This window comes from Caloenas nicobarica, chromosome 13, assembly GCF_036013445.1.
Source record: "Caloenas nicobarica isolate bCalNic1 chromosome 13, bCalNic1.hap1, whole genome shotgun sequence".
Taxonomy (NCBI): domain Eukaryota; kingdom Metazoa; phylum Chordata; class Aves; order Columbiformes; family Columbidae; genus Caloenas; species Caloenas nicobarica.
In genome coordinates this window covers 16859026-16873956 of record NC_088257.1, presented here as the reverse complement: position 1 = coordinate 16873956, position 14931 = coordinate 16859026, and the positions used below count along the sequence as shown (strand labels likewise).

The window sequence follows — 14931 nt, the reverse complement described above, 5'->3', positions numbered from 1 at the left end:
CAACTGACTATCTGCAAAGTTAACATCCCTTATTGATGGAAAATATTCCACTAACTGAGAAAAATTGTACAGATGTGTTTATTCTACAGGAATGTGCAGCAAATGGTTTAGGCAAATATTTCCATGTAGGGTAGTTCAACAGCTTTTCGCTGAGCACAGCATTAAGTATTTATGATTAGTGACTCGAGCCCCCAGCTGATGATGTTGATACTATCAAGTTCATGGTATGCAAAAATTTGCTAGTCGTGAATATTCATTATTTGATTCAAGTTCACTGTTCTGCTGAACATTCCCAAACAGTAAATTTATCTGTTAAAAATTCATGGCACATGAGCACAACTGTTCTGCAGGCAAAGTCAACACCAATTGGCTTACGAATATTGAGGAAAAAAAAAAAGGAAATGTCCAATTGCAGTGAAAGGAAGGTCCGGTCTAATGAATGGGGCATACTTCATTCTACAAAAAACTACTTTGCGTGTTTCAAAATGCATTAGTAAAGTAAGACTAGTGGAAACCAGACCTTACTTCACATTGTCTTATCCTAAAAGCACTAACTAATATTGCAATTATTTAACAATAAGAGCATCAAAATTGTATGGAATACTTCTATCATTATTAATAAACAAAACAGAAGAAAGTACACCAAAGAAGCCAGCTCACCTGTAACAACTGAGGTCTAACAGGTTTGTTTGTTCTTCTGAAGGATTAATAACACCGCAACAGAATCTGAGAGATAACTTACGTCTTTTTAAAACTACGACAAAGCTGTTTTTCTCTCAGGGAAATCGATTCCATTTAAGCCTTCCATAGGAGGGACTGGCAAGTTAGAGTTTGAATGTCTCTATTCCCTGTGCCCACTCTGCGCCATTCTTTGAACGTCATTCTCCAGCCTTGTCAACACAGACATGTTCTCCTAGAAACAGCCAGAACTTTCTGACTATTGCATCATAAGGAAGGCTGTTAGCGTGTATTTGGTTCCCTGGGTTTGTATACTATTTGCTCTTCCAAAACAGGCTAAAGACTAACAAAATAATGCTACTAGAAAGTATTAAAAGATGTAGTGCTTCTGCAGTTCAAATACCATCTATGCACAATAATCTCATTAAAGCCAGTTCCACAATTTGTACCAGCAGTCCGGAAGGTGCGTATGAAGTGACACTTAAAAATATGTCCAGACATAATACAGTGAACTTATAAATATATTCAAGCATAAAGATGAAGAGGAAGACAAATTATTGAAATGAAAGGATGCCACCTGTACAAGGTTAAATGACGGATAATGGTCATGACCAATTGTAAGCCTGTGAAGGGAGTAATAGCTCTGGAATGGCCGTCTAACCAGGTTATCCATTAAAGAACCTGAATTGCTTCATGATGAAGTTTGATAAAGTTATGGAAGCGATAGAAATAGTTTAAGACTATGCTTGAGCCCCTGGGGTTTGTTTTGCTGGTATTTAAAAAGTTTTAAACACGACTTAATTTTGTTTGACGGCACATTTCTCTTTGCTTCTGCCCCCGCCTTCCCGCGTCCTGCCGCAGGACGTAGGGCTTCCCTGGCCCCAGCACAAAAGCTGGGCTCTTCTGGAAGAGGAGGAAGACGGGATTCACTCCCATCGGAAGCACTGCGGATTGACACAGCTATTTGCAGGACGCCGGGCGGAATGTGACATTTCTCCTGATAATGCACCTGCGGGGTCCAGCCCGGTCATGAGCTCACCCGATGCCCAGATCTGGAGGGAAGAAACACTTTTTTCCAGATGAGTGGGCAAGGACTGAAGAGTGAGGCATCATCCCACCCCAGAGCCACCTTGGAATTCCTCGGACCAAATTCTCGGGCGTTTGGGGCACGCTGAGGAACGCAGGGCAGGAGTGACCTTCCTTGCCCTCCTGCTGGGACAAGCTGGGGTTGCTGCCCTTGGTCTTCTGCAAGAGACCTCTGGTGCATCCAAGCTCTTTATGGTATCTGGAACCTACAGAATAAAATTCTTATGGATCTTCTGACCTAATCACGTTTGCCTGCAATTATGAGGAAGTGTGAGAAACAGCCCTGTGGGCGGCAAGGTTGGAGAATGAGGAGAAGGAGCTGGAGAAGAGCTTGTTTTGTCCCCGTCCTGCTGAGGAGGAGGAATGAGAGCAGCTGGGGGAGGTGTCTGACAGCTGGCCACGGTCAACCCACCACAGTTTTAATGCAACTATATAACATCACTAAATTTCATAGAATCATAGAACACCAGGTTGGAAGGGACCACAAGGATCATCTGGTCCAACCTTTCTTGGCAAAAGCCCCGTCTGGACAAGCTGGCCCAGCCCCCTGTCCAGCTGAATCTTAAAAGTGTCCAATGCTGAGGAATCCGCAGTTCCCTGGGGAGGTTATTCCAAAGGCTGACTGTTCTCATTGTGAAAAATCTCCCTCGTGTCCAATTGGAATCTCCTCAGGAATTTCATTGTCAAGAGAACAGAAATTCACACGAATCTGATATCAACTGTGTGCAACTTTGTGTTTGCCACCTATTCATTTATGGAATTCTGCAGTCATCTCAAAAGCAGCTCTGTGCTTTTTTTAATACTCTTATTGAGTATCCATAAATGTGTTGACAATCACATACATGTATCAAACAGAAAAAGTCTACAGATTTCATACGAAGCCTGGGCCACATGCTCAAAGTGAACCGTCTGCCTTCGTATTTAACCCCACAGCTCCCCGTGAACTACCCCAGAGCAGGGCTGTGAACCGACCCATGGGGGACAGACCACCGTGATGCATTTCCATTCTATACCAAAATACTACCTACGCGCTAGTAACGAGACAAGCCACTGGTTTTGGGCATAACATAAAAGCTAAACACATTATTATTCTTACAGCCACAGTTCAAAAGCTCAATGGCTAAATAATTATACCCCAACCTGCCATCATTAAATAAGCATTAAAGAGCTACACATAATGCTTCGAGTGAAAAGAATTCCAGAAAAAAAAAAAAAAGAGTAATGATCCTGAAAAGGTAAGACATCTTTTTTTGGACAGTAGTACTAAATTTACTGTAATTTAAAGCCAATTTTCAGTGTTGGTCTTCAAAGAAATATTAAGTGCCTTAATAAATACATATTCATCCCTCAGAATTGCAAGAGGGCCTCCCAAACAGAAAACACCCTTTGTGGCATCTTACATACACAGCAATTCAAGAAGTAAATTCTTTCAGTATGAAATAATACAACTGCTAGTACTAGAGTAAATTTAAATTTGTAACAAGAAACTGAATGGAAACAGGAAAACCCTGATAAACAGCAACTAGTACCTCTCTAAACCTCCTCTGTGATTTCATTTGAGGAGCAACTAACAAATGCACAGTATTGAAATGATTCTTTAGACTAGATGTCAGCGTTAGTTTGTTGTAACATGTTATAATAGGAGGTAAAAATTCTATCAGAGTTGCACAAAAATTTTCTAAGATAAAATTTAAAGCACAATTTCTACCTAAAAGCATTAAGAGTCATACGACCCTGAAAGTCTTGCATAGACTCCATTGTAAGAGCACGTACTAGGTCTGTTGATGGTCACAAAGAGCAGGAACCAACTTAACAGTGAGAAAAAAGGTGTTAGTTGCCTAAAATGACTCACAGGTCACTCTTTTGAAAAGAGGTCAAAGTCAGATGAAACGGTTAAGCTCACTCCTAAGAGCAATGGAACAGCTGTACAAAGAGGATGTCCCGCACGCAGAAAGGGACTATTCACACACACGGAGAAGAAGGCCTCCTCACCTCCTCCTCCTACTCGGTTTATCCAGGTTCCTGTGGCCATTAAACCCGAGGGCCATTAGCAGCCCTGCTCCGCATGAACTGGGACGGACTGCATGGCAAGAAACCGCTCCGCTCCCCCGGGAGCAAGTCCTGCTGCCCAGCACTAGCAAAACTGCTATCATAAGCAGAGAGTCCTCCCCTACCTCGAGTTTCCAGGGAGCACCAAACCTTACGTGCTGGCAGAACCTCCACGTCCCATGTTGGAAGCAGCGGACCTGCTGCTAGTTATGCAGATATACTGTTGCGCGAGAGTCTTTTAAATAGGAGCAGATGGGGGGGCGTTCCTCTCCCCACACACTTTTTGGCAGCTTCTGAATGTTCTCATTAAGATGCTAAGCTTGAGAAGTGCTATTTTATTAGTTACTCATTGTTGGTTGTCTCCTCAACAATATGCAATGACATTATTAGGAGGAAAACGGAGTAAGAACGTCTGTGGAGTTTTGTGGTGTGGGCCAGAGAGCAACGGCAATGTTTTAAGATGGTTTGACCTCACCTAAGCAAATAAATCTGCCTCCTCATTAGGGCTTCCAGTCTGCATTAGGCAGTAGGAAGCTAACATATCTTCCTCTTTATTATACCTCAGCTGCAGTCTCACTGCATGAATCGGAAAATCTAGATCTTCAACTGAGATCAGGGTCAATCCAGTATTTTCTTAAAATTGGCACCAGAGTATTTAGCCAGAAATCACTAGACACATGGCTCTGGTAATGACTTCCCTTTTGCATCAATTTCAGACTGAATTTTAACATATTTAATCCAAATTATGCATCTTGATTTTCTTCATGTTGTTGTAGATCCTCTAAATGGGAACTAAGGATCTAGAATCAGAGAAATTGGTGTCTAATGAAAAAGAGGATGGTGTAAGAACTCAACTTCATTCTCTACAGTGCTTGTTTCATTATTAAAGAAAACTATCTTAGAAAATTACTTACAAATCACATATTTTACACTTAAGCTTGGCTAAATTTCTTATCACAAGACATAGAGGACAAATCAGCTCCAAACTAATGTCAAGATTTTAGAATCTGGTGCTTCTTACATGAGAAAAGCCTAAATTCATTATCTCTTAGAAAAATCAATCTCTGGTCTATTCTGTGAAATCTCATCCAGTCTTCACACTCCATTGTAAACGCTGACACTGGCCAAAACTATCATGAATCTGCATCAACCTGCAACTTCAGAGTCAACACGAAGTCCTCACATAGTGCGTCAGAATTGGCAGCAACGGTGTGAGAGAAAAATCAGCTTCCCCCCACCAAAACCAACCCACAGCCTCTGCTCATCCCCCAGACAGAGTCTCCTCTGCCAGCGACCAGGTGAGAGCTGGTGACATTTGAGCTGTTGTGACGGCAGCGGTGGCTGAAGTTTGCTACACATCACCGCATGAGACACAAGGCTCCTGAATGCATCTGCTTTATCCTTAGATGTGCAGTTCAGACCCATATTTATTTTCAAAACAGAAGGGTTCGTCATTGTAAAAAAAAAAAATTCAAAGCGGGGGACTCAGTGGGTCCTGCACAGAGCACTGAAAAGATGGGGGTGCTGCTGACGGTAGAGCTTCATGAACCCACTGCTTCGGTTTGCAAAGCTCTACAGCCACACTAACACAGGTGAGAAAACACATTATGATTTGACATAACTGATCAATATGTAGATTAATTTCAACTTCAATAAGTAAAGATTGGGTAGAAGAAAAATCAAAGAGACGTAATAAAACTTATATGAGAGGAAAATGAAATACAATTACTATCCTAAGGAGGTCAGAGAAGGACAAGAGACAGACAAATAGGCAGAGAAAAGGAGTCTGTGCATTTGAGAGAGACGGAGAGAGTTAGAGAGATGGAGCTAGAGAAAGAGAAGTCAGTTAACAGTGAAACCCCTGAACACGGGAAGGAAGCTGGGTTTGATCCAAGCAAAGACTGGAAGGCTCTACAAGGTACTGAGCGTATGTCAGCACCCCCAGATGCTTCTCTGCTAGCTAAGGGAACAGAAAAATACACAGTTCCCAAGGCTCAGAGTGCAGATAGTATTTCAACTGACATTAAGGCCTTGTTTGCAACTGTGCACTATTTAATCCTACACATTCACCTACAGCTCTTAGCCAAACGCTCATGGGCATGAACAAGTGAAACCTGGAAGAGCTTTTCCGCTGCTCGCAATTTGCCTTCAAGTGCCGTTTGTATCAGCATTTTTATAATTTACATGCACAAGATTAAGAACATTTTTGAAAGACCGACTCAGTTTACAAAGGTATGACTCAGTTTGCACAGATATACCTGTGCAAAACTCTGACTTCAGCAACATTATCTTGAGAGACTTGACACCCATTGCTTACAAACACCACTGTACAGAAGTGGTGACATAATGTTCAGAAGGAATCAAGCAATTTGGGTTCCAGTTATGGCACTTCTCTACCAGTTTTCCACTTTTCTTTTTCCAACTCATATATTCCTTGGTATGTAGCATTCAAAATTTGTTTCCAAAGGAACATTTGCCATAAAATTATATAATACAAACGACTATTTTTGCATAGCGTTCAAAGAATAACCAGAAGTCAGTTTTTCAAGGATATTTTTCTTCTTTCCCCAAATTATTTGATTCTGCTCTTTCTGCTCTAAAGCATGCAGCAACACAAATTTTGAACTGGAATGCTCTGATGAAAACCATTTTACAGTGAAGGAAAATCTGGGTTTTTCTTTTGCTGTGATAATATTCCCACTGCCATAAAAACACAAGTGCTTGAAATGCTGAGCCTATCCTTAAACAGAGTAGTTCATTGTATTTCAGCTCTTCAGAGCTATGATGCAAAGGCGGCTTTCGCTGCCAGCTTGAGACTAGTTACTGTGGTTCATATAAGCTTAAGTTGTATAAAATTCCTTTGCAGAGGGACAAGTTCAGTTCGCCATTCACCTCCTGTCCTAGTTTGACTTCATAGTCAAACACGAACAAAGTATGCTGTAAAATTAGGAATAAGAACTGTAATAAGGAGCGGGGAAGATTTATATCCTCTTTAAACTAGCTGTCCGTGTAGGTTTTTGTCGAAATAGCACATACCAAGCTGAGTTCTCTGCTAAATCCTCCACTAAAATGAGCTCTTCAAGTGCATTTCCTTTTCAATACATTTCGTTTCCCAAATGAGGGTTAGAGGATACAGTTGATGGACTGTCTCACCAGAAGCTTCTTCCCTTTGATTTTTATTAATTTATGTCTTACCAAAAAAAGGAGGCCAATCTCGAGAGTTCTCTTACATGTTTTTGGTCCAACAGGCAACTGTTTAAAACCCTTTCTCTTGTCATAGTCTGCACAGAAAACTCCATTTAGATGAGTTCTGTCCACGTTACATTACTCATTTGGCAACTATAATCTCTTTTCCTGATTTAAACAACTCTTTTTTTTCACTATATCATAAATCCAAATAGCTGAACTCATGCCCCATCTGAAGCTTCATTTCACAAGGTTACCTCTTTAGTAAAATTAGATTCTGCTAATAGTTGAATTCATTTATCCATTTGCTTTTATCCTTCCTCTCCCAAGACTGTCAGATTTTCTTTTAGTTAAACTTTTTATCAGATATTCTGGGCACCCTCAAATCTCCACAACCGTGTAGAAGCTGCTCAGTAACTCTTGAAAATTACGTCACAGAAATCACTGGTGCACAACTCCGTTTTCCATGTGCCTGTAACACCTCCTGCTTACCTGCAGGGCTGTGCATTAAGTTACCATCCATGAAATAGTTCAGGGGATCAAACCTTTCTTCTCTTAGTACAACCGTTTCTCTCTTTCTTTGTCACATGTAAATGAAACTACAAAACAAAGGCATTCCTAAAAACATTTCCAGCATGAGCGCTTGTACTGCATTCCCATCAGTCAACCCACGTACCAAGAGGATAAAGCTTTAGGGCTCACAGGCTATGAGCGATGAAGAGCTCAACACCACAAAGCTCACAGTCCATCAAGATCAGGACTCACGTCGGCTTCAGAACAAGCTCCCTGTGTTACCATTTGGTCTGCAAAACCACCTCCAGACTCGCGCCTCGTTTTGTCACAGCATGCACACTGCCGGGCCTCTCCTATTACATCTCCTCCTTTCAGTCAAATTCAGAGATGTCTTTTCCCAATCGTTCTCGTTTTTCTTTTCTTTTTTTTCTTTTTCTTTGTCTGCTTCTCATAAGAAAATGCACTTCTATCACAGAAGAGCCAAGTGCAGTTCCAGAGACTTGATGAACAGGCCCAACATCCAGACACATGGTTCCTACTTTGGCCATGTATCATCAGCCTTCATTTATCAGCGTGGAAACTTGTAGAACAGCAAAAGTGCATTGGCTCCCTAAGAATCCTCTTTCAGTCCCTGGCATAAAATCTGCTCCTCATGTTCTATAGTCCATTCATTTATCAATGGACTAAGATTAGCATTTTCTATTTTCTTTCTTTCGTATTCCAGTCAGCTGTAGAGCTCTTCCCTCGAGAAATAACAAATTATCCACACTGAATTGATTTCTTATGTTGATATCATTGGCAACGCTAAAGTAGAAAAAATAATTTGAGAACTGAAATGTTAACTGGAATCCAGTAATTCTTATAAAGCTGAAAAAATTAACAGTTTGATCTACTCCCATACGGTTTAGCAGTGATAAAAACAAACAGGACTGCCACAGAACGGCATTCAAACACAACACAGTAATTGTCCACTCACTGTTTTCACGTGAATATCAATATAAACCCATTGGCTGATAGATACATGAAAAACCAGGCATCATTACCAGAGCAGACGAAGTCCTTCTTCTGCACCTCTGCCACGAGGAAGCCGCGCAGGTTGACGGGCGCCAGGCAGAAGGTGAACTGGCCGATGGTGCGTCGCTGCCGCAGCCAGTCCGACAGCCAGGCCAGGTGGCAGTCGCAGTGCAGGACGTTGGAGTGGAGCCGCCTGCGAGAGACACAACGACCCTGCACTTACGAGGAGGCTTTTAAACAGAAGACTCAAACCAGAGCCATCAAGTACAAGTCTGGCTGGCCCTTCGCTACAGTTTAGAGAATCACAGAATGTCAGGGGTCGGAAGGGACCTCGCAAGCTCATCCAGCCCAATCCCCCCGCCGGAGCAGGAACACCCAGATGAGGTTACACAGGAAGGTGTCCAGGCGGGTTGGAATGTCTGCAGAGAAGGAGACTCCACAACCTCCCTGGGCAGCCTGGGCCAGGCTCTGGCACCCTCACCGGGAACAAGTTTCTTCTCATATTCAAGTGGAACCTCCTGTGTTCCAGTTTGCACCCATTGCCCCTTGTCCTATCACTGGTTGTCACCCAGAAGAGCCTGGCTGCATCCTCCTGACACTCCCCCTTTCCATATTGATCCCCATGAATGAGTCACCCCTCAGTCTCCTCTCCTCCAAGCTCAAGAGCCCCAACTCCTCAGCCTTTCCTCACACGGGAGATAATCCACAGTTTAAGTAGGATCACTGCAGGTTATTGGTTACGGCTGAGTCAGGTCTTCACCACCTGCATTGCCATATAATATACAAATGTCCACATACAAATTAGAGCTGTTATTTATAATTCCTTGGAAGAATGAAGTTAAATAATTACCCTGCCTACAAGTAATCATGAGCTCATCCTTCTAGGGAAAAAAAAGTGCAGAATTTAAGATTCCTCCAAGTAATTACTTTGCCTGTGATTTCATATCAGAAAAAGCCTGCATGAATGTGATATCTTTGAGAGAATTCAAAGGATGGCTTGTATAAACACAAGGATCAGGCTGAAAAACAGGACGATAGGTGATTCTCCCCTCTTCTTTCTCCTTTGGAGAGAAAAACCCCACACGCCAGAGGCTACTGATACCTCACATGCTCCTGTGTTGCCTGTACGTATTGATCAGTGCTCTTTTTTGGCTGTGGCAGTTCAAAGCAATACGCAGGTTCTAGACAGGGATTTTCAACTCATGATGGAGAACGGGACCGGGACAGGGTGACGCCGCACGGCAATGCCGGGGCCATTCCCCGCAAGGGAAGACGGAGGCACCAGCTCCATCCCGGCCGGTTCGTGCCTGGTGCCAGGAACTTGCAGAAGAAGTAGCTCATTGCGGGGGAACTCACAAAAACGATGATACATTCAGGGAGCGAATCTGGTAATTTTAATAACTACCAAACTTTAGGTCAAAACAGAAGCCCAGGACGTTAATTATTTCATTCCTTGTAATGAGTCACACATTTGCAGTGTTATACCAAAGTTGAAATGATAAAATAGATTGCAAATCCTGTCAGAAATGGTTAGGCAAAGCGTTATTCACTAATATTACAGGCATTACGCACGCAATTGGTGTGCACAGGATTTAGCCTTGTCTGTCCACCGAAGAAATTAACTGTCTGTCTGTGAGATCTTCATACAGTGCCATGGGCAGCGGCGCCCAGGCTGACGGTCCCAGCTCTGTCTGGGGGGGTGGACACTACAAAGGACCACAAACCTGGAACTGGACGTTGAGCCTGGAGACATGGAAGACGCCAGTCTCCCGGGAGCGCTGTAAAACGTAATTGTTTTAGAAGGTTGGCTAGGAGAGCCTGTGTTTAGGGATTATGAAGCTATTTAATTGACGCTGCAGGAAGTTAGATTTCTAGTACAATGTTGTATTATTATGAACCGTTAATCTGCCTGCAACGCTTTTTGTTGATTGGAAAAACCAAATAAATACAAAGAAAAGAGAACAAATATAATCTAGCCAGAAATCATCTCAAGTAAGGCTTCGTTCTAACTTAGAGCGTGAGCGTTTCATTTAAATCCTCACAGCAGTACGGCAACTACGATGCGCAGAATCACTCTCCTTCAGGAACTGAAACAGAGCTCGTCCCATGCCATTCCCTGCATCCCCTGTAAGGATGTGGGCAGGCAGGAGTCATAAAACTACTCTCTGTCCTGTGAACTGTTTTATTTCCTCACGAAGTTTGTATGGCTGGTTTCTGTGGTGCCCCATTTGAGCAGTGCAAGCCGTGCCTCCTTGGCAGCTCGCCTGCCGCAGCAGAGCCCTGCCTGGTCATTTGGTCAGGATTTTTCCACAGATATTCCGCAGTTCGCTTTTGAGAGGAGACCATCTAGAGAGCCTATCAAGCTTTAAAAAGCTGCCTATTAGAATACATTTTTGATAATTATATTAATGAATATGGCCACAAGAAGACTTTTCACGGTACTTCAAAAGCATAATACACCAATTCCCTAAGAACAAGAAAAGCACTGAAGTGGTTTGGCACATTTTCAGTTTACCCTTAAATAAAAAAATTAAAAGAAATTATGCAATTACCTATCTCAGCAGTCACTGACACATGCAGAGACAACAGGACACTTACCATTAAGCAAATAAGTATGGGGGACAGGCTTTAACATAAATAAAGCTGTTTCAAGCAAAGGAAAGCAGATCAATAAAAACTAATTCCTGTCACCTCCAATCAAGGCTAAAAGATCAATGAAACTTAGCAACAGAAAAGACAGTCAAATGAAAAAGGTTAGCACAGAAGAGCTGATTTGTTTAAAGAATTCTTCAAGTGCCTCAAATCTTACTAGTACTTTTTTTTTTTTTTCCCTGAGAGGTCATGCTCAAGTTTAATGTACTCTTTATTTTTCCTTCTCTGTTCTTCTCAAATGAGCAGATTGTTTTGAGAGCCATGAAGAAAAAGCTATTTATCCACAGAGCTAGCAGAGCAAATGCAGCTGCGGCACGAGCAGCCCCACACGTCCTGCCAACGGATCTCGCTGGTGTGGAAAAGGGACACACGGGGACAACACCACCCACACCACGCTGGAGGGGACAAAGGGCTGGTCCCTGCTGAACGAACATTCAGACCAAGGATTCCCTTCAAGGGCTTCTAAAAAACCCCCACGTTTAAGTGTGAAGCTATTTGAGAAGGTGTACAAACTGATGACCGTTTTTTAAGAGAACAGGAGAGTCAGCAAACTGTAATGAGCATCATTCATCATCCATTTGGACTGAATTTGCATCAACCACCAAGAGATTAAATAGTAGATGCGATTCAGGCATTATGCCTCGGACAGCTTTCTCCTGTCGTGCAAACTGTTCAGTGAGGTTGGAGATCAGTGCGGGAGAAACAAGTTATCAAGTGAAATAAAGCTCAGGAAACTAGAGACAATATTAACTTTTTCCCCAAATCATATATGAAGATAAATATTATACAGAGGTGAACAAAAATGGACCAGTTTTACATGTGCTCAGCTGTATGTGAGTTGTTAGGGTATTACTATCAATTTACACAAAACTTGGTTAAATCAAAACAGTATTAGCCTAAATTCCGAATAGAAGATATTCAGAAAATATTGAGTAATATGTAGCTATGCAACCTTATCTTATTAATAGTTATAATTAATAAAGTATTAATTGTGAAAAGCGCTAAGATGACATGGGGATAGAGGAAGAAATTTTAATATGAAGGAGCAGCAGAAAAAATTACAAAATGCTATTTGATTCCTCTATTGATCTTACATTAATTGCTATTTTGATGACTCTTCTGCCTCTGTTGAAATAGATGGAAGGAAATACAGAAAACAAAACCGTCTTCCTGTATTTCCACCCGTCAATATAGGATTTTTTAATTCCTATATTGAACTGCTAAGAAGGGTACTGCACGTTATTTGGCAGTATTTTGAGACTGAAACTTGCCGCTTGATATTGATGAAACTACCTTTACAAAACATGTGAATGAATATGAATGCAAGTTTGTAAAGGTGCCCTTTTAGCCATAGACCCTAAATTAAATTTCCAGCAAATCCTTTTAGAGTGGGTCAGCATTCATGTTCTATAAAACGTGGCTCTCAGAATTCAATATAAAAGCTTCCCTTTATAAATCCTATTTATGACTTCCTTCCTTTTAATTTTTTGTCCTTTTTTTCATTTTTTTTTCTTAATTACAGCAGAGGGGGATTAGTCAGTGTAAGTCTCCAGAGAGCTCCATACAAAGCCATCTCCGAAATTAAACTAAAAGGAAGATGGCAGAAGGCATTGAGCTCCGGCAACAGACAAGACTGACTAATGTGAAGAAGTCAGGCAAATTTTCTGGACCTCTGTGACTGAATGAGAAAAGGCAAAACTCCAGGAACTGTAATCCTACACCTTTATCTTCTTTATCCATTTTCTTCTAAAACGTAAACATCTAATTTCCATTTAATTATTTACATTAAGTCTATAAATGTCACCATTTAATGAAGAATGTAAATTTAAATCAGAGGTTACCTTACATAGATTGTCATGAGTAAGAGCCATTTTTCTTCGGTTCTGTTAACTTATTTAATTTTTTTTTAAGATTTTAATTTTTTAAGATTTTACCTATGCATATGTAGCATCCTTGAAGTATTTCATTTTTTCAATGCCATAGAAAATTTTCAGGCTAGCTACTGTTTCCCTTTCTTTGCTTTTAGGACTGAATACTCTTGGTTGAGTTTGACATTTTGGAGGAAAAAAGATGACTTTTCCTGAAGTTATGTATTCCCTAAAGGAATTTAAAGGAATAATTTGCTCAAGGAAAATGGTTTTGATAGGCTTTGGCTACATTTTGCAAATGCACCGAGTCCGGGTGGCCTCAGCTGTCCCCACGAGGGCAGGGCAAGTTGTTCACAGCAGAGAGAGACTGAAATAAGATCATCACAAGACGACAAATACCCAAAGAGTTGGCTTACACCACTATTATTATGATTATATTTGAAGAAAGTACTCACAGAGTCCTGATCTTTGGCATGTGATTGAAACTGGTAACAGGAATGCGGGTGATGTTGTTATTGTTGAGAGTACTGTTAGGAGAAAAAAAAAAAGAGAGAGAAAAGAGAATAATACATTAAACAATTATTTCCATTTCTTCACCAACACACTATTTACAGAAAGAAGCTGCTAAAACTCTTGGTAATAAATCTGCCAGGCTGCAAGCAGTAAGATACACTGATGGATACCTCTGACAATTGTGACGTATCATGAAAGATATTGTTGGGACAAAGCAACTATCGGCTGCATAGGAATGGATGAAGGCTACTATTTCCCGTGTCTGAGTACTAAGGGTACAGGAGATGAGTTTTTAATCAACTACTGGAACAGACCCAGACTTTTTGCTTAAGCCGCCGCTTTGCTTGAAAATGGGGTGCAACCTGAGCAGAGGAACATCAAACTCGCACACCGCGACGGGAAAGCTTTGTGCTCAAAGCGCTCACTCTCACACAAAACAAGAGCTGTTGACTCACAGCTCGTTAACACAGCAGCTTCCACGGAGAGACAGCTCCCGTCGCCCTTTTGAAAACCCACGGATGGATGCATACCCTCTCTTTGGTTTCCTTACGAAAAAATATATGGGTAGAGGAACGGATCGTAATAAAACACGCCATGATGAAGGCATGTAAAGGATTTCTGCTGCTCTAAGAGAGCTTAAAGAGAAAATGCTCTCAGCTGCTGGTAGGGACCCCCTGAGCGCTTCTTATGAAAAATGAACTGACTCGATTATCATCAGCTGAGTGCGCTGCTCCCATTTATGTAGCTCCTAATTATATCAATGACTCTCTAGCAAATTAGAAGCTATAAAGTTTATCAAGATGGCAAAGGAAATGAAAGCACTCCAACGGGGCATAATTGCCATCCTCCAAGTGCACCGAATCTGCAAACGCAGTGGCCCAGTTTGCCATGAGAACTGATGGGACGGGTGATGCCTCCGTGTCCCACGTGGAGACGCGTGGGGCTCGCAGCACCGGGGCACGAAGCAAACTCCGCTTGGCACAGAGGAGCAGCACTTGGGCAGAACACAGCGCTTCTGTGCATCCGGATGTGCTGAAGAAAACACCTGCTGCCGCAACCTAAAGGCACATCACCCTTCCTGGAGCTATTTAGTTGTTCCGATGTTACGTATTTACATAGGACATTTAATCAAAAGCTCTTGAGGTGTTTTACAGAAGTTAACTAGCCCTCTTGATCATCTGCCAATTTAAAAACATTTTTACAATTCTGCCTAGAAATCTTTGGCAAAACCACCATCTACAACATCCGCAGATTAAAGCTAAATCAGGTTATACCCTATTAAGACTGTTTTCTGGTACACAGGAACACACGCGGGCACATCGGCAAAGCCGGGAGGTTGCAGGGTAACACGGTTATGCCCAGGCACATCAGG

At 41.8% G+C, this 14931-nt stretch overlaps 1 protein-coding gene across 3 annotated transcripts in view; it reads right to left on the bottom strand.

The window, feature by feature from the left end:
* SLIT3 (slit guidance ligand 3) overlaps positions 1 to 14931 on the bottom strand; it is a 499513-nt gene that overhangs the window by 184800 nt on the left and 299782 nt on the right. For all 3 annotated transcript variants that reach the window (XM_065643840.1, XM_065643839.1, XM_065643841.1), the window contains 2 exons: positions 13502 to 13573; positions 8556 to 8719 (listed from right to left, as the gene is read on the bottom strand). In XM_065643840.1, the coding sequence (XP_065499912.1) occupies positions 8556 to 8719; positions 13502 to 13573 (236 nt within the window). The remainder of the gene's footprint in view (positions 1 to 8555; positions 8720 to 13501; positions 13574 to 14931) is intronic.